Source organism: Chrysochloris asiatica, unplaced genomic scaffold (assembly GCF_000296735.1).
Source record: "Chrysochloris asiatica unplaced genomic scaffold, ChrAsi1.0 scaffold00012, whole genome shotgun sequence".
Lineage (NCBI taxonomy): Eukaryota > Metazoa > Chordata > Mammalia > Afrosoricida > Chrysochloridae > Chrysochloris > Chrysochloris asiatica.
Genome location: NW_006408530.1, coordinates 11323037 through 11345863, shown reverse-complemented (window position 1 = coordinate 11345863; position 22827 = coordinate 11323037). Strand labels below are relative to the sequence as shown.

At 41.6% G+C, this 22827-nt stretch overlaps 1 protein-coding gene across 1 annotated transcript in view; it reads left to right on the top strand.

The window, feature by feature from the left end:
- KIF5C (kinesin family member 5C) overlaps window positions 1-22827 on the top strand; it is a 242778-nt gene that overhangs the window by 202529 nt on the left and 17422 nt on the right. The window contains exons 17-22 of the mRNA XM_006834553.1: window positions 10344-10532; window positions 14529-14646; window positions 17501-17577; window positions 19038-19147; window positions 21056-21157; window positions 21377-21437. Coding sequence (XP_006834616.1) covers window positions 10344-10532; window positions 14529-14646; window positions 17501-17577; window positions 19038-19147; window positions 21056-21157; window positions 21377-21437 — 657 coding nt within the window. The remainder of the gene's footprint in view (window positions 1-10343; window positions 10533-14528; window positions 14647-17500; window positions 17578-19037; window positions 19148-21055; window positions 21158-21376; window positions 21438-22827) is intronic.

Genomic DNA, 22827 nt, shown 5'->3' with positions numbered 1-22827 from the left:
TGCAAGGTTGGCAGTTCAAGCTCACCAGCCACTCCTCAGAAACCCTATACAAGATTGCTGTGAGTTAGAACCAACTCAAGCTCACCAACTTCTCCTCTGAAACTCTCTACAGGGTCACGATGAGATGAGTAGGAACCCTCTGGATGGCACTTAACAACAAACAATGGGGGTGAAGTGGTGTATCATTGTGGCCTTGATTTGTATTTCCTTAATGACCAATGATGTTGAGCATCTTTTCTTATGCTTATTGGCCATTTGTATATCTTTGGTGGGCTGTCTAGGCATCTTTTGCCCATTTTTAAATTGGGCTATTTATCTTTTTGTTGTTAAGTTGTAGGGAGTCTTTATCCTTTTTAGCTATGAAACTCTTAACACGTTTATGGTTCCTCGAAATATTCTCTCAGTCTGTAGATTGTCTCTTCACTTATTGTTGATGAAGTACAATTTATCTTTTGTTGCTCATGCTTTTAGGGTCCTATCTAAAGAACCCACTGTAAATAGTAGATCCTGAAACATTACCCTTGTTTTCTTCTAAGAATTTTGTAATTTTAGTTCTTACATTTCAATTATTGTTGTATTCATTTTTAATTAATTTTTATATGTGGTATGAGGTATGGGTCTAACTTCATTCTTTTATACATGGAAATCAGTTGTTCCAGAAGCATTTATTACAGAGATTATTCTTTTCTGATTGAATGGACTCTTAGCACTCTTGTGGAAAAATAATTGACCATCCATTCTATGGGTTCATGTTTGAAGTGTCAATTCCCTTGGGTCTATATGGTTGTCACTAAATAAAGCCATTTGAACTGCAAGGTCGGTAGTTCAAGCTCACCAGCTGCTCCTTGGTAACCCTATACAGGGTCACTATGGGTCGCAACTGACTTGACAGCACTTCACAACAAACTAGAAATCAGACTTTTAATTATTGTAATTTTATAATATGTTTTGAAATCAGGACTTGTGTGTTATGCCTTTTCCCTTTCTCCCCCTCTCTCACTCTTGTTGAAGATCATTTTGACTATTCTGGGGCCTTTTGCATTTCCATATTAATTTGAAGATTGGCTTTTCCAATTTGGCAAAGAAGGCTGTTGGAATTTTGTTGGGATTGTGTTGAATCTACAGATCACTGAGTGGAATTAGCAACAATATTAAGTCTTTCAATCCATGAAAACCTTCCATATACTTAAGTCATCTTTAATGTTTTATGGTGGTGGTGGTGCTTATGTGCCGTGGAGTCGGTTCCGACTCACAGTGACTCTGTATAGGGTTTCCAAGTCTGTAAATCTTTATAGAATGGCTGGTAGTTTCTAACTTCTGATCTTGAGGTTAGCAGCCCGACTCGTTACCACTACACCTCCCTGGTTAAATTTTTACCTAGGTATTTTATTCTTTTCGATACTATTGTAAATGAAGTTATCTCCTTAACTTCCTTTACAGACTATTTGCTCTGATCTATAGAAATCCTACAGACTTTTGTGTGTTGATTGTGAACCCAGTCGCTTTGCTGGATTCATGTCCTAGCTCTAGTAGCTTTCTTTTGGACTCTTTGGGGTTTGCTATGGAGTCCTGGTGTGGCACTGTAGGATAAGCACTGGATCTCAAAATCTATTTAAATTGTTTCTCGGGAATCCTATACAAGGTCACTATGAGTTGGACTGACTTGAAGCCGCTAAACAACAACAACAACAATATATGGGATGGGTAGCATAGTGGTTCCTCAAGTTTGGCAGTTTGAGTCCATCAGCTGCTCCATGGGAGAAAGATGAGGCTTTGTGCTCCCACAAAAGATTATAAAACCTTGGAAACCCTGTACAGGGTTGCTATGAGTTGAAACCAAAACAACGGCATTTCACAACAACATATGTGTTAGGTGCCATTGAGTCAGTACCAACTCATAGTGACCCTATGTACAGCAGAATGAAACACTGCCCGATCCTGGGCCAACCTCACTACTGTTGCCACGATTGAGGCCATCGATGCTGCCACTTGGCCAATGCATCTCGTTGGGGGTCTTCCTTGTTTTCTCTGATCCTTCACCTTACCAAACATGATGTTCTTCTCCAGCGACTGGTCCCTCCTGACAATATGTCTGAAGTATGAGAGATGAAGTTTGGCCGTCTTGGCCTCCAAGGAGCACTCTATAGGATTATGTAATCTGTGAAAAGGGTCAGTTTTACATCTTTCTTCTTGATTTGAATATCTTTTGTTTTTCTTGCCTAGTTGCTCTTTCTGGAACTTTTACTACAATATTGAACAGCAGTGGTGAGTGCGGGGATCCTTGCCTTGTTCCTGATCTTGAGAAAACAATCAGTCTTTCACCATTGAGTATGATGGAGAAGACTCCATAAATGCCCTTTATCATATTAAAGAATGTTTCTTCTAATCTTAGTTTGTTGAGTGTTTTAATCATGAAAAGGCATGGACTTTGTCAGATGCCTTTCCTGTGTTGATTGAGATGATCTTGTGATTCTTTTCCTTTGTTTTATTAATGTGGTGGTTGATCTTCTAAAGTTGAACTACTCTTGTGTTCTTGGTATAAATCTCTCTTGATCATGATGTATAATTTTCTGGTATGGTGGTAGATTCAGTTTGCTAGTATTTTGTTGAGAATTTTTGTAGATACCTTTACCTGACTTTGGTTTCAGGGTAATGCTAGCCTCAGAGAATAAAAAAGTTTCCTTCTTCTCTGTTGTTACTGTTTTTTTGTTTTTGGGGTGTGTTGGAGAAGTCACTTTGGTAGCCTGATCCAAGACTTTTCTTTGTTGAAAGATTTTTGATAAATGGAGGTTTTTTGTTATGTGTGATTTTCTATTTCTTCTTCAGTAAATGAGAGTAATTTTTGTGTTTCTAAGAGTTTGTCCGTTTTATCTAATCTATCTAATTTGTTGGGGTATAATTGTTCATAATATTCTCTTGTTGTTGTTAAGTGCCATTGAGTCGATTCCTACCCATAGCTATCCTGTGTAGGATTTCCCAGGAGCAGCTGGTGAGCTGGTGATCTTGAACCACTGACTTTGCAGTTCAAATGACTTTGCAGTCTGACGCATTAGCCCACATTTGTTGTTGTTGTTGTTAAGTGCCGTCAAGTCGGTTTCGACCCATAGTGACCCTGTACAGGGTTTCCGAGGGTGTACATCTTTACGGGAGTAGAAAGCCTCATCTTTCTCCCGCGGAGCAGCTGGTAGTTTCAAACCGCTGACCTGAAGGTTCGCAGCCCGATTCGTAACCACTACGCTACCAGAGCTCCTAGCCCACATTAGGATCCTTATTATTACTGTAGGGCAGATTGCCACTTTCTTTGTTCAAACCTTGCCTCTGTCCTAAGTCTTGAACATTTATTTGCCTGTATCTCTGCGTTGAGCCAGGTGCAACCCCTCTGTCCTCTTCTTTTTGTTTTCTTTCTTAATCCTCTTAAGTAATTCTCCCTTGGCTGTTTTGCCAACATAAGGTCACTTCTAACTTTGCCAGCGACTCAGTTATTTTTCTTACCCCACTTCCTCTTTCCTTCTCTCATTAATCTACACATGGTAGAATCATTTCATCTCCCATCTGCTTCCTCGACACTTTGTACTCTTGTTGTATCCCTCTTCATCTGTTTTGTATAATTTAGTCCCCTTTGGATTATACAGTTTTTGAAGGCAGAAACTGTGCCTCCTTCATGCATATATCTTGCATGAGCCCAGTGCAGCATCTTGACTTTAGCAAGCCAGGGAGTGCTCTTAACATTGCTCAATTTCCACCTCACACATTTTTAAAACGAGATTCTTCTAGTTTAGTTAACAATTGTACCTTTTAAAGACTGAGTTCCACATCATTCTGCGGTATGCAAATACTCAGAATGTGCTCAAGGATTGTTGGACACTGAAAAAGGCTCCCAAGACTGCTTCTGGAACAGATAGAAAGCTGTTATTGGATGGTTTAACAGATCTAGGCTTAGAATATATGTCCTCTTATACGCTTAATAACTCTTTCATGGAATCTGTGTTGTAACTGAATATTTCATGAGTCCTTGCAAATGAATCTAATTTTAGATCAGAATTCTCAGATAATGTAGCGTTAGTCCTATTAAGCTCTGGTTTGGATGGTTTTAAATTTGAGGATTTAGATTTTAGAAGCTCACATCGGTGCTGAGCAATACGGTTCTGATGTTCAGGTGATTACATGGCTCTCACCATATGAAGGTGGGGTGATTGATGAGAAGTCATTGCCTGCTGCTGTAATGAAAAAGGAGGGTATTTTTATGCTAAGTTTTAAAATAGAGCTGATGAAAAATGCTAATGAAATCAAGAAGTGTCTGGGTGCTTCAACATTAAAAAAAGAGAGTCTTTACTATTGGGAATCTAAAGTATGATTGAAATTATTTTTAAATACTCAAAGGGTGTTTTTGAGATATTTTTAGATTCTAGACATTGGATGCCCTAGTTAATTTCATTGATAACTCTGAACTTAGAGAGTACCACATTCTTAATCATTCCGGTGTTTTCCCCCCTTCTTATGATGATTATGGTTGAGTCATTAAGGCAATGAGAATTCAGGGAGGAGCTGTGTGACTTTGGGAAAGTCATTTTGCTTCTCTGGGCTTCGTTTTCCTAATTTGTAAAATGACAAAATAAACTGAGATAATCTCTAAGGTTGCCAACTCGGCAAGCTCATGACTTTCAAATATATTTCTGTTTTTTTATTATTATATCACTGGCACCCCTGAATTGGTTCCGACTCATAGCAACCCTGTGCATAACAAAATGAAACACTGCCCGGTCTTGCACCAGCATTACAACTGCTGTTATGTTTGGGCCCATTGTTGCAGCCACTGTGTCAGTCCATCTTGTTGAGGGGTCGTCCTCTTTTTCACTGACCCTCTACTTTGCCAAGCATGATGTTGTCCTCTGGGGATTGGTCCCCAAAATACATGAGACGTAGTCTCACCCTCCTCACAGAACGGGCCGTTCTGGCTGCACTTTTGCCAAGACAGATTTGTTCATTCTCTGGCTCTCCGTGGTGCTTTCAGTATGCTTTGCCAATACTGTAATTCAGTGCATCGCTTCGTCTTTGATCTTTGTTATTATCCTTATTGCCATTGAATCAATTCCGATTCATAGTGACCCTATACAGGGCTTCCAAGACTGCAAAGCTCTATGGGAGCAGACAGCCTCATCTTCCTCCTGTGGAGAGGTTGGTGGTTTTGAACTGCCAAACTTGTGGTTAATCGCCAAATGCCCTACCTATGGTGCCACCAGTGCTCCTACTTTTTAATTATTGTTGTTGTTAAGCGTTGTTGAGTCAGCTCTGACCCATAGCAATTCTGCATTGGGCTTCCAAGGAGCGAGTGTAGTAGGTTTGAACCTCCGATCTTATGGTGGTTAGCTATCAAATGCTTATCCTACAGCACCACTCTTATAGGTACAGGTACTTTTCTTATTAAGATTATTTAATTGATATAATTTTTTGATTTACCACAATATGCAGATCACTGCAGTCCTGTTCAGTGATCATGTGTTTTTGTTCCTAAAATTCTATTCAGGCCTCACAGAATTCCTGGCGGTAGGTCTCTGGGATGGGGAGTGGAAAGATGGCGGCTGGAGTCTCTGTCTATTCTTACTTCCAGGATATAACAGAAGAGAACTAGAAATAGGATTGTTTTCCATATCAATCATGCCTTGAAATATTTCTAGACTCAGGGCAACATATTATTTAATTAACAAGGTAAGATGAGCTCAAGCAAATGACGAGAGTGTTGACTTTATCAAGTTTGGGTGCAGTGGTTAAAATGCTCAGCTGCTAACTGCCATTCTAAGGAGAAAGGTGCCGCCATCTACTTCTAGAAAGATGTGAAGTGCCGCTGATTTATTTCCAACTCACAGTGATCCTGTATAGGGTTTCCAAGGAGCAGCTGGTGGGTTGAACACTGACTTTGCCATTAGCAGTCCAGTGCGTATCCTACAGCACCATACCAGGATTCCTCCATAAAGATTATAACTTTGGAAATTAGATGGGGCAGCTCTATTCCAATCGAGTCACTATGAGTGGCAATTCAGTCAACAGCAAAGAGTTATTTTTGGTGTTTGTATTAGTGAATGTCCGTTTCCTTTCATATCCTTTTGTCATTGAACCTACCCTCAATTTCAGGAAGGTAGCCACAAAACTGAATAGAAAGCTGAATAATATTCTTTCAGTTTCATTCGGACTTTAGGGCTTAGATGAACAATCACCTCACTTTTACTGGGCAGTGGTTTCTTTCATTATCCTCTGGAGACTTGGGATAGGGTTAGTGGGATGAGGCAGGATACTGGGTGGTGGCAATGTTTGGCTTTCCATGTGATTTCATGATGGTGCAACCTAGGTTCCTGGGTTGATCATTGATACTGCTTCACATAGTCTGCTAGAGGCAGTCAGACTCAGGGTAGAAGTATAAATAAGATTTTAGCTGCAAATGATAAATGTGTTTGTTTTTTTTAAGTAACCCAAACCAGACCTATTGCTGTTGAATCTATCCGAATTCATAGCAGTGCTGTAGGACAGGGTAGAACTGCCCCACAGGGGTTCCTAAACTGTCAATCTTTATGGGCTCAGATTGCCACACCTTCTCCTGTGGAGTGGCTTTGGGTTCAAACCATGGGCCTTTCAGTTTGCAACCTAGTACTTTAGCCACTGTACCCCAGGGCTCCTATTTTTAAATAGCAGGGTGCTTAAGTTAACTGGAAACCTTTTACATGGAATGACTACCTAGTGGAACTCTGTAGTGGTAAGAAACCTCACAGTCTCAACAACAGCAAAACAAATGATTTGGAGTATTTTTGTTTTTCCTCTATTGTTAAGTACCACCTATTTAATTCCTGTGTAAGGTTTCCAAGGAGCAGCTGGTGAGTTTTGAGCCGCTGACCTTGTGGTTCAAACCAATTTTTCAGTCCAGTGCTTATCTTACAGTGCCACACCAGAACTCCCCTCAGTGGATTGTTGTTGTTGTTAACTATCATTAAGTTGGTTCCAACTCACAGCGACCCCGTTAGGGTTTCCGAGGAATGGTTTTTGAGTTTGAACCGCCGACCTTGTAGTTCAAACTGGGCATGCGTATTAGACCTCCTAGGACAGGAGAAGGGTTCAGAAATTGGGGTTGTGTTTTGGGAGAAGACAGGTCCAGTTCTGTTATATTTACTCTCCTCCAGCTCACATGGGGAGATAGGGTCTTACTTTAAGGATAGACCTGAAGAGAACGAGTTGATTTCCTTCTCATGGTACCCTAGCTATTGAATGGTTCAGTGATGCTTTCCCAGTGTTGTCAAGTTGGTTACGATTCTAAGCGACCCTGTAGAGGGCTTGTGAGGAGGGGCTAGTGGGTTTGAGCTGCTGACCTTTCAGTTAGCCATCCAATGCTTACCCTACAACAGCACACCTAGACTCCATTTTCCCACTTGTTACGTGCCATCGACTTGGTTCTCACTCATAGTGACCCTGTATAGGGTTTTCAAGGAGCAGCTGGTGAGCTTGAACTGCCAACCTTACAGTTCAAAACGACCATACAGTCCAGCTCATTAACCCCTAGTGCCTCACCAGGACTCTTACTAGCTCCGTTTTCCCTCTGGGAGCTAATCAAAGGTGTGAATTCCACATGTAAGAGATGATTTCCCCTTACCTTCCTACAGAAGCTGCACATACACAGGGTATAACTGATCAGGTTAAAAAACGTGTTTTCATCTTTGTCCCCCATGGACCCAACCTAAAGGCAGAAAAGTCAAACTAAACTTGAAAATTGCTGGGTTTTGCTAGATTGTTTCCATGCTGTTGAATTGTGAAAGGAATGCGATGATAAGTGAGTGGTGTTGGGGCATTGCTTTGGTCAGAAGAGTCTCCATTTGACAAGGCAAAGTGGAAAATTGATGCTTATAGATTTCTTGCTGTTAACATAGGTTGTGCATTGTGTTGATTGATATTGGTGTCACTTAACAAGTACTGTTGTGGACTTCTCAGGGAAGGTTGACACCACTCTAAAGGTGCACGACACTGTCTAAGGAACTTAGTAATTGTTAGCACTTTCCAGGCCTGATATCTGATTCCATTTTCTCAGTCCTCAAGTGTAGACTATAAAATAATGGCAGCATTAATGATAGAAGTGGGCAGTTAAAATGTACTATGTAACATTAAAAAAAAAAAAAAAAAAGTTGGAATATTGTGTTAGAACCAATGGAAGTCCTTGTCGGTGGACTGGTTTCTGCACCATAGTCTTTGTTTTCTCCTGAGGAGCTAGGCTGCCCTCTGGTGGTTTATTAAGATGTGCACACAGTTGGTTCACTCATTTGGTCAATTACTGCTTCACAAAGTTTTTTTGTTTTGGTGGATGGATTTTCATCTCAAGTACCTTGCTTCAATTTTTGTTTCCAGTAGAGCTCTGAGACTTAGAAACTAAATATGAAACCATGCAGAAATGCTAGCTGTCCAAATCTCTTTTAAAGGTAATTTAGGCTGTTTTGTTGTTAACAGCCATGGAGTCGGCTCTTACTCATAGCAACCCTGTATATGATTTCCCAGTAGTGAGTGGTGGGTTTGTATTGCCAGCCTTGTAATTAGTAGTCCAGTGCTTATCTCACAGTTCTGTTTTCAGATGATCTTAAGGTACATTTCTACTTGGAAATCAAACCAAAACCAAACCAAACTGCTATAGAATCTATTCCAACTCATAGGACCCCTGTAGGACAGAATAGAGCTAAGTGTTCCTTAGGGATTCCTAGGCTGTAAAATTTTATGGGAGCAGACAGTCTCCTCTTTCTCCCCCAAAGTGGCTGGTGAGTGTGACCCACCAACCTTGTGGTTAGCAGTCCAACACTTAACCCATTGCCCAACACTTTTCAGGGTAAGATAAACAGGCAAATAGAATCAACAACAAAAATAGATTGGTAGTAATGAAAATTCATACAGGAAGACCTTTATCAAAAGAGTTCTTTGGCAATGGCATATTTTTATTCATTAGATTTCCTGTTTAATTGAGGACTTTGTAGGAATTTCTCTTGGTGAATTCTTCTCTGTAGAAATATATTCAAGGCATGGCTACTTTTCTGTCTCAGTGAGTTGATTGTAAAGAACAGAACTGGAATTTGGATTTGAGTTTTATAGGGATTCGGAGTTACATTCAGGATCTCTGGGCCTCACGTTGCTGTTTTTGAGATGTGAGACGTCGAATAGAACTTTTATTGACTCTCAAATAATTTTTTGAAGTTAATCCTGGAAAAAAAATCTAATCCCCAATGTTTTTTTTTCTTCTGATGTAATGCTTTTTAGCCTAAAAATCAATTGTAGTGGAAAATCTGGTTAATTGAAAAGTATGTTTAGTAGCAAAGGAGCCCTGGTGGCACAATGAATAAGTGCTTGGTTGCTGAACGATAGGTCAGGATTCAAACCCACCAGTGGTGCCAGAAAAGATCTGGCAATCTGTCTTCATAAAGACCCCAGCATAGGGAGCCCTCTAGGGTAGTTATGTTCTGTCCTGTAGTGGTGGTTATGTGCTGTGGATGCAGAACCTACTCCCCTGTACGGGGTTTCCGAGGCTGTAAATCTTTACGGGAGCAGAATGCCTCATCTTTCTCTTGCAGAAGAGCTGGTAGTTTTGAACTTCTGACCTTAAGGTTTGCAGCCCAATTCATAACCGCTACGTTACCAGAGCTCCTTAGTTCTGTCCTATAGGGTCCCTGGGATTCGGAACTGACTGGGCTGCATATAACAACAATTGAGTTGTTGTTATGTGCCATGTAGCTGGTTCCCACTCATTACAACCATGTGCAGGGTTTCTGAGGCTGTAAATCTTTATAGGAGCAGAAAGCCTTATCAAGCAGCAGATGGGCTCGAACTGCCAACCTTGTGGTTCACAGTTCACAGTGCTTTTCTTACAGAGCCACTACACTATTACATATTTAGTTGTTGTTGAGTGCCATTGAGTTAGTTTCAACCCATAGCAACACTGTAAACATTTTCTGAGGATCAGTGGGTGGGTTTGAACCACTGACTTTGTGATTAGCAGCCCAGTGCTTACCCTACAGTGCCACACTAGGATACATATTTAGTAGTAGCTTTGAATTTAAGTTTTGCCTGAGGTTTTTGAGATTTGGGGGTTGAATATATGAGGGGTCTTCAAAATGTTTATAGAAAATGAAATTGAAAGAGAATGGAACTTTCTGAAACTTGTTTTACTCGTTTAGTAATTTTTAGAGTTCCATTTCAGTTTGCGGTCCTAAGATCAAGGATTCTTAACTGGAAACCCACAAGCCTCTTGAGAGTCCACAGACAGGTTTCACAGGCCCATGAGCCCCTGGGAATTGCAGGTAGTGTTTGAGTGTTCGCCTTTCTGTGCTCAGTTGGCAGATGTGAATGGAGTCATAGAAGAGGAGTTCACCATGGCCCGCCTGTACATCAGCAAGATGAAGTCGGAGGTCAAGTCCCTGGTGAACCGCAGCAAACAGCTCGAGAGCGCCCAGATAGACTCCAACAGGAAGATGAATGCCAGCGAGCGGGAGCTGGCAGCTTGCCAGCTGCTCATCTCCCAGGTGGGCCACCTCCCCACCCCCCACCCCATTCCATTGTACACACGAGTCCTCCACTCTCCTACTGGTGCTGCTTGGGAGGAATACGGATTTTCTATGGATTTCCCTTTATATAACACTAGGTCCATACCTCCTCAGACAAAGACCACCCACGTTTACTCTTAAAGGCAAGACTTCTGTTGAGTGAATTAGAAAAATTACCTTGAGTACTATTCCACATCCCACTCTCTATCTTACCCCACCCCACCTTGCCTTTTTTGTGTATTTGGTGAGTACTTTGTTGTTGTTGTTAAGCGGTTAGTATATCTGTAACAAAAAAGTACCACTTCAGTATTTTTCCTATGTACAATTCAGTGACATTAATTACACTCATCATGTTGGGCAAACATCAATATTTATCCATTTTCAGATTTTCTCATTACCCTTGATAGACTCTTAGTGCTCCTAAGCCCCTTTTTAAAAGAATATGAGAACACACACACACACGCACGCACACACGTATACATGAAGGGGCTTCAAAAAGCTCATGGAAGAATTCTATTATCTTTCCACTCCCGTCTTTTCACGAACTTTTTGAAGTCTCCTCATATATATAGTGTAAAATGAATGCACATGGTTGGGTAGAATGTAGAAGTATTTAGAGATTGTTTGTCTCATATTTTCAAGTAAGTAAACTTTAGTCAGTTAAGGCAAGATTCCTTCATCTCAACCGCAGATCCCAGTTTAATATGGGAAAACAGACATATCTACTACTGTCAATTAATGGACTGTTTCCCAATTGCCATGTATAATATAATGCTCAGTGCCTTGCATACTCTCACTTGGTCTTGAAACCATCCTGGTAAGGAGGCTTCATTATTGTTCCTGTTATTCAGAAAAGGAAACTGTGACTTAGGAAGATTAAATATACTGCCCAAAAGCATACAACCAGTGAATAATGTGTAAACCCAAATCATGGTCTCCCAGGGACTTACAAACCCAAGGGCAGAGTTTATTAATTCAATGAGGATAGCTGGCATCTTCATTTTGAGGTGTTTATATATATGTGTGTGTGTGTGTGTGTGTGTGTTTCTGGGCTGCACTGGTATCTGAGCTTGATGTTTGGGTTTGAGATTTCTGTGAGTGAGCTTGTGTTGCTGCTTGTTGCTGTATCACAATCAGTAAAACAGCTGGAGACAGTTGTGGGTAAGAGATACAGCATGGATTGGTACATTAAATAATCCTGAGAGACAGAGAAAAGCATATCTCATTCTGGCATACTTTTAAGCATAATCATATATCATCATAGAAAATCTCCCAGCTTCCCTCTCTCTCATCATAATAATCTAGAGATGCAAATGAAAACAACGAGGTTCCATTTTATAACGAACATAATAAGCAAAACTGTACTGAAAAGAGATACAAGGGGGTTTTCAAAAAGTTCATGGAAGAATTTAATGAAAATAAGAATGGAATTTTCCCCTGAACTTTTTGAAGTCCACCCATATTTCAATGGCTGATGAGGTCATGAAATTGAGACACTCTCAGGCATTGTTGATGAAAGTATAAATTGATCCATTCTTTTGCATAGCACCTTGGAAATTAAAAGCCATAAAGAACTGTTAAGTATTCCTTGATTGAGTGATTTCACTTATGGCATTTTCCCTCAGGGAATGACTAAAAATATTCAAAGCTTATATGTAAGATGTTGAGTGCAGGATTATTTACATTATAACATAAATAAATTAGCTGAATATCTATTGATAGACTGAAAAGATAAAGTTGCTTGTAAGTATATCATGCAGCTATTATAAAGAATTGATAAAACTTCACCTTTGGACAGTATAATTATATCAAGCTAAGTGGAAATGGAAGTGCTGCATTGCATCTGTGCTGTGTTTTGCAATTTAGTAAAAATATGAATTCAAAGATATAAGACCAAGGATGAAGGGGGAGATAATGCATGACAAGACGGAGGCCCTTTTTTCCTCATTTCAGCTGACCTCCCTCTTATATACAGCCTTTCCCTTACCCCAAGTTAATATGTGTCTATCTTCTAGTTTCTGATTAGCCCTCCTATTACCTTCTTCTGCTGGTAACCATCAGAGTTTTTTTTTTTTTTTTAAGTTTTTATTGTGAATTATGTGATAGTTTACATGGGAGAACATTAGCTTTACATTCATCCTATTGTATAGTGTTTCATTGCCATGGTTACAATCCCCACCTGCATCATCACCCAACCAAAGGGTATATTCCGCAAGCCTGCCCCTCGATCGTCAGCACACAGCCCCTCTCTGTCTCTGGGTCTAGAGTCCTCAGCCACTCTATCTCCCCATGTCATCATCTCTGCCTCTATCTCTGGTGTCACTGTTTCTCTGGGTAGGGTCCCACACTCTGCTCCTCTCCCTTGATGGTCCCAGGGACCTCGGTTCCTGAACTGTAAAGTCAACCACTCCCCTCCTTTTGCTACAAAAGGTCTACTTTTACATTTCCAATCCTCACAGTCAGTCCTGATAACAATTATTCACTATTGTACTGCAAGAGAGCTTACTCATCTCCTTTCATCAGATCCGCCCAGACAGATTGGATATTACTCAGTGGAGATTCTACCTTCCTCTGCGCCCTCTGAATCTAGGCTCCCTCTTGAAAACTTGTAAGCAGTCACTTCTTGCCTTTGTAGCCCCTGCCCCTCCCCCCCGCCCCATTTTGGGTAGCCAATGTGCAAGTGCCCATCCCTGTCTACTCTGTGTATGGAGGGGGTGGGAATGATCCATGCTGTAAAGATATGTTCCCTCTTTTGAGGTACTGCATCCATAGGTGTAGGTCAAGTTCATCATCAAAGAGTATTTTTGTATGAAAACCTGTTCTTGACTTTTTACAATAGAGGTCTTATTTGTCCTATTGTGCTAATTTCATTCAGCATAATGTCCTCCAGGTTCAACAATGTTATAAGGTGTTTTACAGGTACATTATTATTCTTTAAATATAAAAATATTTCCAATTAAAATTCTATCTTCATTGTTTACAGTCATCCCTCTTTGCTATAAGTTACCCTTATAAAATGGTTATTCCCACTTGGTTGGATTTTCTTGAAAAGTTATTTCCTTAGATTAGAGTTGACTCATCAGGGTCTTCAAGCCTAAACCTCTCCAAGATCTGAAAGGTGGGGGGACATGTTCTGTATGTTATCCATCTGTTTAGGGTTTTAAAACCCACCAACTACTCCTTGGGAATCCTATACAGGGTCGCTATATGTTGGAAGTGACTCCATAGCACTTAACAACAATAACAACAAGCAGTGCCTACTGCCCCTGTTTAGCCAAGGAGCTGCCATTCACGTGTTCATTACACTATTATTTATTGTTGTCGTGTCTCTTTATAGTGTCTCCAAGGAGCAGCTGATGGGCTTGAACTACCGACCTTGAGGTTAGCAGTCCCGGGCTGATCCCCCAGTGCCATCCCTGGACCCCACCTGTTATGTCCCCTCATGGGTCATGTAGATGGTTTAGACTCATCTACTGGTGTGGTGCTGTGGGTTAATGTGCTGGACTGCAAAGTCAGTTTGAACTGCAAGGTCGGTGGTTCAAGCTCACCAGCTGTTCCTCGGAAATCCTATACAGTGTGGCTGAGTCAGAACTGACTTGACGGCACTTAACAACAATAACCATGGTGTGGCGCTGTAGGATAAGCACTGCATTGCTAAGTGAAAGGTGGTTCAAACCCACCAACCACTCCTCAGAACCACAATGCAGGGTCACTATGAGTCAGAGCTGACTCGACGGCACTTAACAACAACAGTCATGAAAAAGGCCTGGCTATCTACTTTCATAAAGATGGCAGTCCAGAAAACCCCAAAAAGTGGTTGTCTTCAGGACCGAAAAAGAATAAACAACAACAACAATACATAAAGAGGACTCCAGAGCTGCTTCTCTATTGCATTTTCCCCTCCGACAGTCCCAGGGAAGCCAGATTGACCACTCGCCATTCATTCATTCTTCCTTTTTTTCTATTTGCTTAAAGCATGAAGCCAAGATCAAATCTCTGACAGACTACATGCAAAACATGGAGCAGAAGCGGAGGCAGCTGGAGGAGGCCCAGGACTCACTGAGTGAAGAGCTAGCTAAGCTCCGAGCCCAAGGTAGGTAATTATTTGACTGCTTTGCAGCTGTCAAACTCTTGGCCTACACTTCTAGTTGGCTGGAGTCTGGATGTTTAGTTTCACTTAATTAAAGCATATCTAGATATACTGATGGCAATGGACAAATAGAGAAGAGAGAGAGAAGAAATCTCTAGAAAACTGCCTCCACACTGAATCTACTTTGCTACCCATTCTCTCCTGACTGACTCAGCTCCCAAGTCAGAATCCTCCCTCTCACGACCATTGCCACCAAGGCCTATCTGTCCCTTTCACTTCCAGATGCTCTACTGGCTCTGCTTCTCTGTGTCTTCATTGTCTATGCCCAGGTTAATTAACACACATCTCTCTGCCTTACCTGAAATATGGTTGTATCCCATCTACCTCGGTGTCCTCCTCCTCAGTCTTCTTCAGTGCAATCACGATACTGCCTCCCAAGGGATTATTCTAATGTTCTAAAGTCCTATCATATGTTGAACCCCATGCTTTTAAATCCTTCAATAGTGCCCACTATTCTTAATACAAAGTCTGAACTTGTACCAGAACTTGCCTGGTACTTTTCCACCCTCTGAGCAAGCTCTTCCTTTGCCGGGCAGCATCCCCACCCAGTTAGCTTAACGAAGTTCCTGACACACAGGAAACACTCACTAAATAGAAGTAGAAATTGAAGAGACTAGAAATTGACCGAAAATGCAGAAGCTAGAAAATGGGCACGAAGACTGTATGCATCATAGTGAAACCAGAACATCTATTTGGTGGATTTCAATGTAATTTGTTATAGCACTTTTAGAAAGCAATTTGAAAATACTTACTAATAATTGGAACACTTCTCATATCCTTTGATCCTCAAATCTTAAATATTCCTTATAAAATTATATTTATTAGTGTAAAAAGGAAGCCACCAACATGTCCAACAGTTAAATAAATTATGGTACATTGTTTAATGGGGTATTTTCATGTCGGAGATGAAATACATGAAGGCTAGACAGCAGTGCTTCTTCTTGTTAAGTGCCGTTGAGTCAATTTCTACTCATAGCGACCCTGTATAGGGTTTCCAAGGAGTGCCTGGTGAGTTTGAACCACCGACCTTGTGGTCGAAACTGACTTTGTGGTCCAGGGCATTATCCCAGAGCGCCACACTAGGACTCCTGCTTAGGATACATTATTAGGATTAGCAATGTTTGTGATACATTATTAGGTTGAAAATTGACCGTTTTATCTTCCTTGTGGTTATAGTAATGAAAATTGAATGCATACTTGTGTTCCAAGGCCTAGAAATTATTATTTTAAATGACAATGGTTGGTGATGATGTTATCCATTTTTATACCCTGTGTTGTTGTTGTATAGTTACCTGTTCAGTAAAAAATACATTTTGTTTTAAATGTCAAGGCAAATGAATGAAAGAGAACATATTCAAACTCTTTATAACCTTGTAATGTATTCTTTATATGCTAACAAATGTTAAGAATCAGGTGCTGCAACAGAAACTTGACATGGAAAATTTTCCTTCTTATAAGGGGTCAGCAGTAGTGCCTCTGAGTAAAACTGAAATAGAAGACCTGAAATAAAATGGAACCGATGAGAGTGAAAATGTAATGGATTTAATAACACTCTGTTCAAAGGTTTCACCTCCCTCACTCCTTAGTTCAGCCATTCACCAAGACTGCACTGGCGCCCCCTAGAGGTGTATCAGGGAGCAGTCCTCTCCAAGCAAGGGGTATTCCTCATTAATCTCACAAGTATTTTTTTCTATTTTTTGTTCTTAACATTAGATTATATTTTCCTGCTTCGGTTTCTTAAGAGAATAAGCATCTTACTCATGGGAGGTAAATTAGTGCTTTCTGGAACTCTAGTAATATTCTCATGTGGTTAAGTGCCATTGAGTTGGTTCCATAGTCTTGTGTAATCCACACGCTTATGTACACCTCAGGTGTCATTCAGACACTGGTCGTCCAAGAGGTGAAATGATAGCTTAGTCAGCACCTTTCCCACCATAACAGCCCCTCTTACCAAAGGACACTGGTCCAGAGTTTAACATTACAGGGGTGGTTGGCCTTGGTTTTAGCCAGTCTGGTTTTTTTTTTTTTTTTGAAGTTTTTATTGTGAATTATGTGATCGTTTACACGGGAGAACATTAGCTTTACATTCATCCTATCTTATTTCGTTTCATTGCAATGATTACAGTTCCCTGCATGCATCATCAAATAGCCTGTCCCCTGGTCATCAGCACATAGACCCTCTCCCTTCCAGAGTCCCCAGATGCTCCATCTCTGGCATCACTGCTTCTCTGGATAGGGTCCCATATTCCACTCTTTTCCTTTGATGGTCCCAGGGTCCTCCCGTCCTGGACTGCAAGATCAGCTATTCCCCTCCTTTTGTTACAAAACATCTACCTTTAAATTTCCAACCCTCACAGTCAGTCCTGATAGCAATTATTCACTATTGAACCACAAGAGTCTTATCCCCATCTCTTTTCACTAGCCCCATCCAGATAGGTTGGACACCACTCAGTGGAGATTCTACCTTCCCCCATACCCTCTGAAACTAAGCTCCCTCTTGAAAGTTTGTAAGCCAGTCACTTCATGCCTTTGCAGTTCCCCACCCCATTTTGGGTAGCCAATGTTTAAGTTGCCTATCCCTGTCAACCCTGTGTACCGAGGAGGTGGGAATGATCCTCGCTGTAAAGTAGCCAGTCTGTCTTGATCAGGCCTGTTCCTTTATTCCATGGTGGTAATTATTGATCTAAGCTGATGTTTCACTCCATTGCCATTTTTCTTTTTCAAAAAAAATTTTTTCCCCTTTGGGATGTGAATCCTGCCAGTTAATTCTTTAATCATTATTTAAAATTTATAACAGAAAAAATGCACGAAGTCAGCTTCCAGGATAAGGAAAAGGAACATCTGACACGGCTGCAGGATGCTGAGGAAATGAAGGTGTGTACAGTGGCCCCTTCCACAAGCCCAGCTTGCATTTTGACTAGATTTTCTTGTTCTTGGAAAATCTGTTGCTTTCCTACTTGTTTGCATGGCAGTGTAGGAGGGAGAAGAGAGGGACCCTGCTGAGCTTTCTAGGTGTTCCTCAGAGTATGGCCTGGCTTAGGTTCCAAGATATGTGATGATCCAGAAACCCTGCAATGTCCATAGATAACGGTTATGTTGCTTTAATACTTCCTTCTTCCCTATTCTTGATGGATAGGTGCTAGAGTCAAAACCAAACCCAACCCACTGCCATGCAGTGGATTCCGACTCAGCAAACCTATTGTGCAGAGTAGAACTGCCCCATAGCATTTCTCAGGCTGTATTCTGTGTGGGAACAGACTGCCACATCTCATCATTTTCATGTGGAGCAGCTGGTAGGTTCCTACCACTGACCTTTCCATTAGCAGTCGAGTGCTTTAACCACTGAACCAGCCGAGCTCCTTAGGAAAAAGAGCAACACCCCACAAATAAGTGTATGGGTCATATTGGCAGGGTCATGTCTCTGTTCACTTCTGGAGAAAGGCTTTTCTTTACTTTAACTGGAAGAATACATCCTAGGTTTTGTTTTCCATCTTAAACATTTGTTGTTGCTGTTATGTGCCATGGAGTCGGTTCCAACTCACAGCAACCCTGTACAAGGTTTCTGATGCTGTAAATCTTTACAGGAGCAGAAAGCCTCATCTTTCTTCGGCGTAACCACTGGTAGTTTCGAACTGCTGACCTTGTGGTTTGCAGCCCGGTTTGTAACCACTACGCTAAACATAGAGATCTCTATTTTGGTGCCTTTTTTAAACAGTAAAGGAAATTGTAAGGTAAAGGATGGGAAGAATAAATTCTTTAGGTGAATAGAATTGGGATATGAGAGAATGTAGAATTTTAAAACATTTTAGTCAGACTTCAGACCTCATGAAGTAGAAACCCATAGCTTAAAGCAGTGGCCACAGGATGTGACCCTGCCTTAGCCTTCAAGAGCCCTCCTCTTGCTTTCAAAGCATTCTGGTGGGCAGTCCTTCCTTTGAACGTCAACATAAATCTCGATAGTTGGCAGGGTGAACCAGGAACTGCAGCAACTCACATAGGTTTCCTGGCTGGTCTGAGGACGCCTGGGTAATACAAGATTCTTGCCCTTATGTTGTCCCCTTGCTAAGCTATGTGGCTCAGGTGAGCTGCCATAGGTCAGAGACTAACATCTTATTTAATCAGCACACTAATTTTCTCAGAAGGCCCACTCAACTGTATAAGCAGGTCTGTGTTTTGTTGTCCCAGTGAGAGCACAAGCTCCAGGAAGGGTCCCAGTTTGGGGATCTGACATCTGAGGGTCATGGGGTAGGAAGTGGAAGCAGATCCAGGGCATGTCACAGGGTGGGCTGCATGCCACTGAGAGCATGACACATTTCTCTTGGCCTGGGCTACAGAAGGCGCTGGAGCAGCAGATGGAGAGCCATCGGGAAGCTCACCAGAAGCAGCTGTCCAGACTCCGAGACGAGATCGAGGAGAAGCAGAAAATCATTGATGACATTCGGGAGTGAGTTGGCAAGGGACTGGGGGGTGAGCATGGATTGGGCTTCTTGGGCCATCCGGAGGAGTTTTTTGGACTTCTTCCAGTGGGCTATGTGCCCTGTTCTGGTCTCTGTCCTCTAGGTGACCCAGTGGGCTTAGCATTCTGTTCCTGAGGTCTGTTCTCCCATCAGGAGCTAAGCCTCCTGCAGCTCTGGTATAGCAGGTGGCAGGCAGGCCCAGCTGCCCTTCCTTGTCCCCACGGAGCAGGGCCATGCTGACAATTCAGCTGAGCAGACACTTGTCCCAGAAGTGGAGGAAGCTGTATGAAAAGACAGAAAGCAAAACAAAACAAAAACCCAGTTGGCTCTGACTCAGGGGTTTTGATATAGGTTAATAAATATGTCAAATAAGATAGTAGTCCCTGCCTACTCCTCAAGGCAATGTACACACATGCACAACTCCCTGGCCACTCCCACACACTTGACAATGGCATATGCCTCACAGATCTTCAGGGCATCCTCAGTCTGTCTCTGGTGGGATCCCATCGCCCCTGCTCCTAACAGCCTCTCCCCATTCTTCGCTCACTGACAGCACCAAAGTCATTGAGCAGGAAGGTACCTTAGAGGCTTCTCTCCTGAGGGTTCTTAGCCATGGATCCCTTCTGCAGTCTCTGAAATCCTTTTCAGAATAATGGTTAAAAACGTCCCACACAAAAGATATAGTATTACAAAGAAAACCAGTCTTATTGAAATACAGATCTAATCACTGACCCCTCAGGGATCTAGACCAAAAGTCTCCCTTCTTCCCACCCGTTTCTGTAAATGAGAAAACATTTCTATGTGGGAAGTAAGGTTAAATGATTAAGGTCACACAGCTAAATACAAATCAAACTGAAGTTAGGGTTGAATTCTCTAGACTACTGATCCAAATCTCTTTCAGTGTACAAGAGCTGCTCCCACCGTGTATTTGCATTTTATAGAGCAGAATGGCAACAGAAGCAAAGGGCTAAATGGCTTGATTGGGGCCCTAGCACAGCCAACCAAAGTAAAAGATTTAGCATCTTCTCTCCCGGTTCTCCTTCTAGGCCACCCCCATGCTATTCCTATGTTGTGTTTTCCCCTTCAAGGAGATCTTGTGCTCATTATTCTGTTTAATCACCCACAAAATGTTCTATTGGGGGGGTGGGGGAGGGAAGGCAGGCAGGCAGTGAGGTGAATAGGAGGGTGGTGAGTGAATTTAGTAGGCAAGAAGGTTTTCTTCCCAGTGCCTTTCAAATGGACTCTGGGCTTTCTTTCATACCCCATGTAATCTGTTCCTTTACGGTCACTTAGGCATGGCCATATGAAGAGCGATTTTCTAAGTACTGGGCTGATGCAAGCATCAATTGAGTGTCCCCAACCAGATGGCGAGTTTCTCCTCTTCTCTGTACCATATCCTCAAGGGCTCCTTAGAGTGGGAACTGCCTCTGTGTTAGTGAGGAAGTTGGGTTTAGGAGCTAGTTTTCAAAAATGAAACTGCTACATGGGACTAGAGAGGAAGGGAAGGTTGAAATGACCAAGAATATTTGATCACCTGAGGGGGCACCTGAAGCAGAGGAAACTAAACTCTCCAACAGCACTCTCATTCCCTCTTGTAAAAGATCAGCCCTTTCCCCCATTTCATGATTTTTTTTCTCCTGAAGCTCTTAACACAAACAAACTATAAATATATCTCTAGAGCCATACAGTTCATGGCTTTGGATGCTCCCTAGAAGTGAGTTTTCACTTGGCCAGGGAGAAGACTATGAGGTTGTTCTCGGACCCCTTAGAATCCTCCAGAATTGCTGCCTTTGTTGCACAGAACTAATAGGGTTGGAGCAGAACCACGTTCTTAACTGGATGGCTTGAAACTGCAGGCTGATGTGGAGTGGATTGCTTTTCTCTCTCAATTTCAGTTTGAACCAGAAACTGCAACTGGAACAGGAGAAACTCAGTTCTGATTATAACAAGCTGAAAACAGAGGACCAGGAAAGAGAGATGAAACTGGAAAAGCTCTTGTGAGTACACTTTAAATATCTTCTGGGTTCTCTCTCATCCCTGTGAGATCTAAAAACTCACATTTTGTCATTCTGATGTCCACATAGTCTGATGAGATTGCACTAATCTCAAAACAGACAATAGCTGTTTGATTGTACCACTTGGTTTGTTTTGTTGATCTATCTACAGGTGCTCTCTGATTCTTGTTTTGTGGATTATGATTCATATTTGTTTTGTAGATTACTCAATGATAAGAGGGAACAAGCCCGAGAGGACCTCAAAGGGCTAGAAGAGACAGTGGTATGTGAAGTCAAGATGTTTCCTAACTCATTTTAATCTTAAAGATTGCATTACTTGATATTTTGTTTATTCTAAAACTTTATCTGGTGGTATCTTTCTTGTGTGTCATTTAAACATAAAAATGGGAGTTGTAGAATTTATTTTTCCAACTCTTGATAGAACATTGTTATGTACGCATGAGTCTATTCCAACTCATAGAAGCTCAGTAAGACTGAGTGGAATTAATAACCCATGTGGTTTGCTAAGCTCAAGTCCTTACAGGAGCAGATGGCCAGATATTTTCTCCTGAGCAAAATTTGGGTGGTTTGAATTGCCATCCTTTGAGTTGACAGCTGAGTGCTTAACTATTGAGTCACCAGGGCTCCTTTTGATAGAACAAGTGACCTTCAATCAACTAATCAATCCCTGCTGCACTCACCCTGGAGTACCAGAGTGAGAATTAACAGAATTTGCTAATCAGTGTCTCTGCACCGGGTGATAGGTATTTATTGAGCACCAGTGGACTCAGGACTCAAGCGTAGGTTCTGTTGTACGTAGGGTGGTTATGGATTGGATCCGTCTCCCTGGCATCTACCAACAACAACAGGAGTGCTGAATTCTGGCACTCTTGGGATGGATCAATACACAATAGATAAGATCCTGGCACTCATGAAGCATCCTTCAATGAGATGAACAGTAAAAAAGCAAATCATATGCTGTGTTAGAAGGTTCTAGAAAGTACAGAGGGCAATGGAGACCTGCAGAGTTTGGGACAGGGGATAGCAGACTTTACCTGGCTTACCTTTGAGAAGGCTTATTATTTAAAATCCTGATTGGCTTGATCATCCTGAATTCATTGGCATCTGCTACAGGGCACTGGAGGAGGGCTGTTTGGCTTCAAAGGCTGTGGGAGTCATTCCACACAGCCAGTGTTTTCAGATAGACGGTCCCAACTTCCCTTCTTTATGTGGAGATAATAATATCCAGTTATTTTCATGTGATGCAACCACTATATCATGTGATGCAACCACTATATCAACCACTACACAGGGAGAAACTGTGTAGATGTAGTTATATATTTTGAATCCATTTGTCTCAGTTACCTAGTGCTGCTTTAACAAAGTATACCCCAAGTGATGGCTTTAAAGAACAAAAATTTGTGGTCTCACAGTTCGGGAGCCTGGCAGCTTAAGTTTAGGGTCAAGGGAAGGTCTTTCCTTGTGGCTCATTTGACGAAGTCCGTAGCATTCCTTGCTGTCTTTTCCCTGTGTGTCTCTTTGTGTCTAGTCTGCTCTTTTTTTTTTTTTTAAATGTTTTTTTGTGAATTATATGATAGTTTACATGAGAGAACTTTAGTTTTACATTCATTCCATCGTATATCATTTCATTGCCATGGTTCCAATCCCCTCCA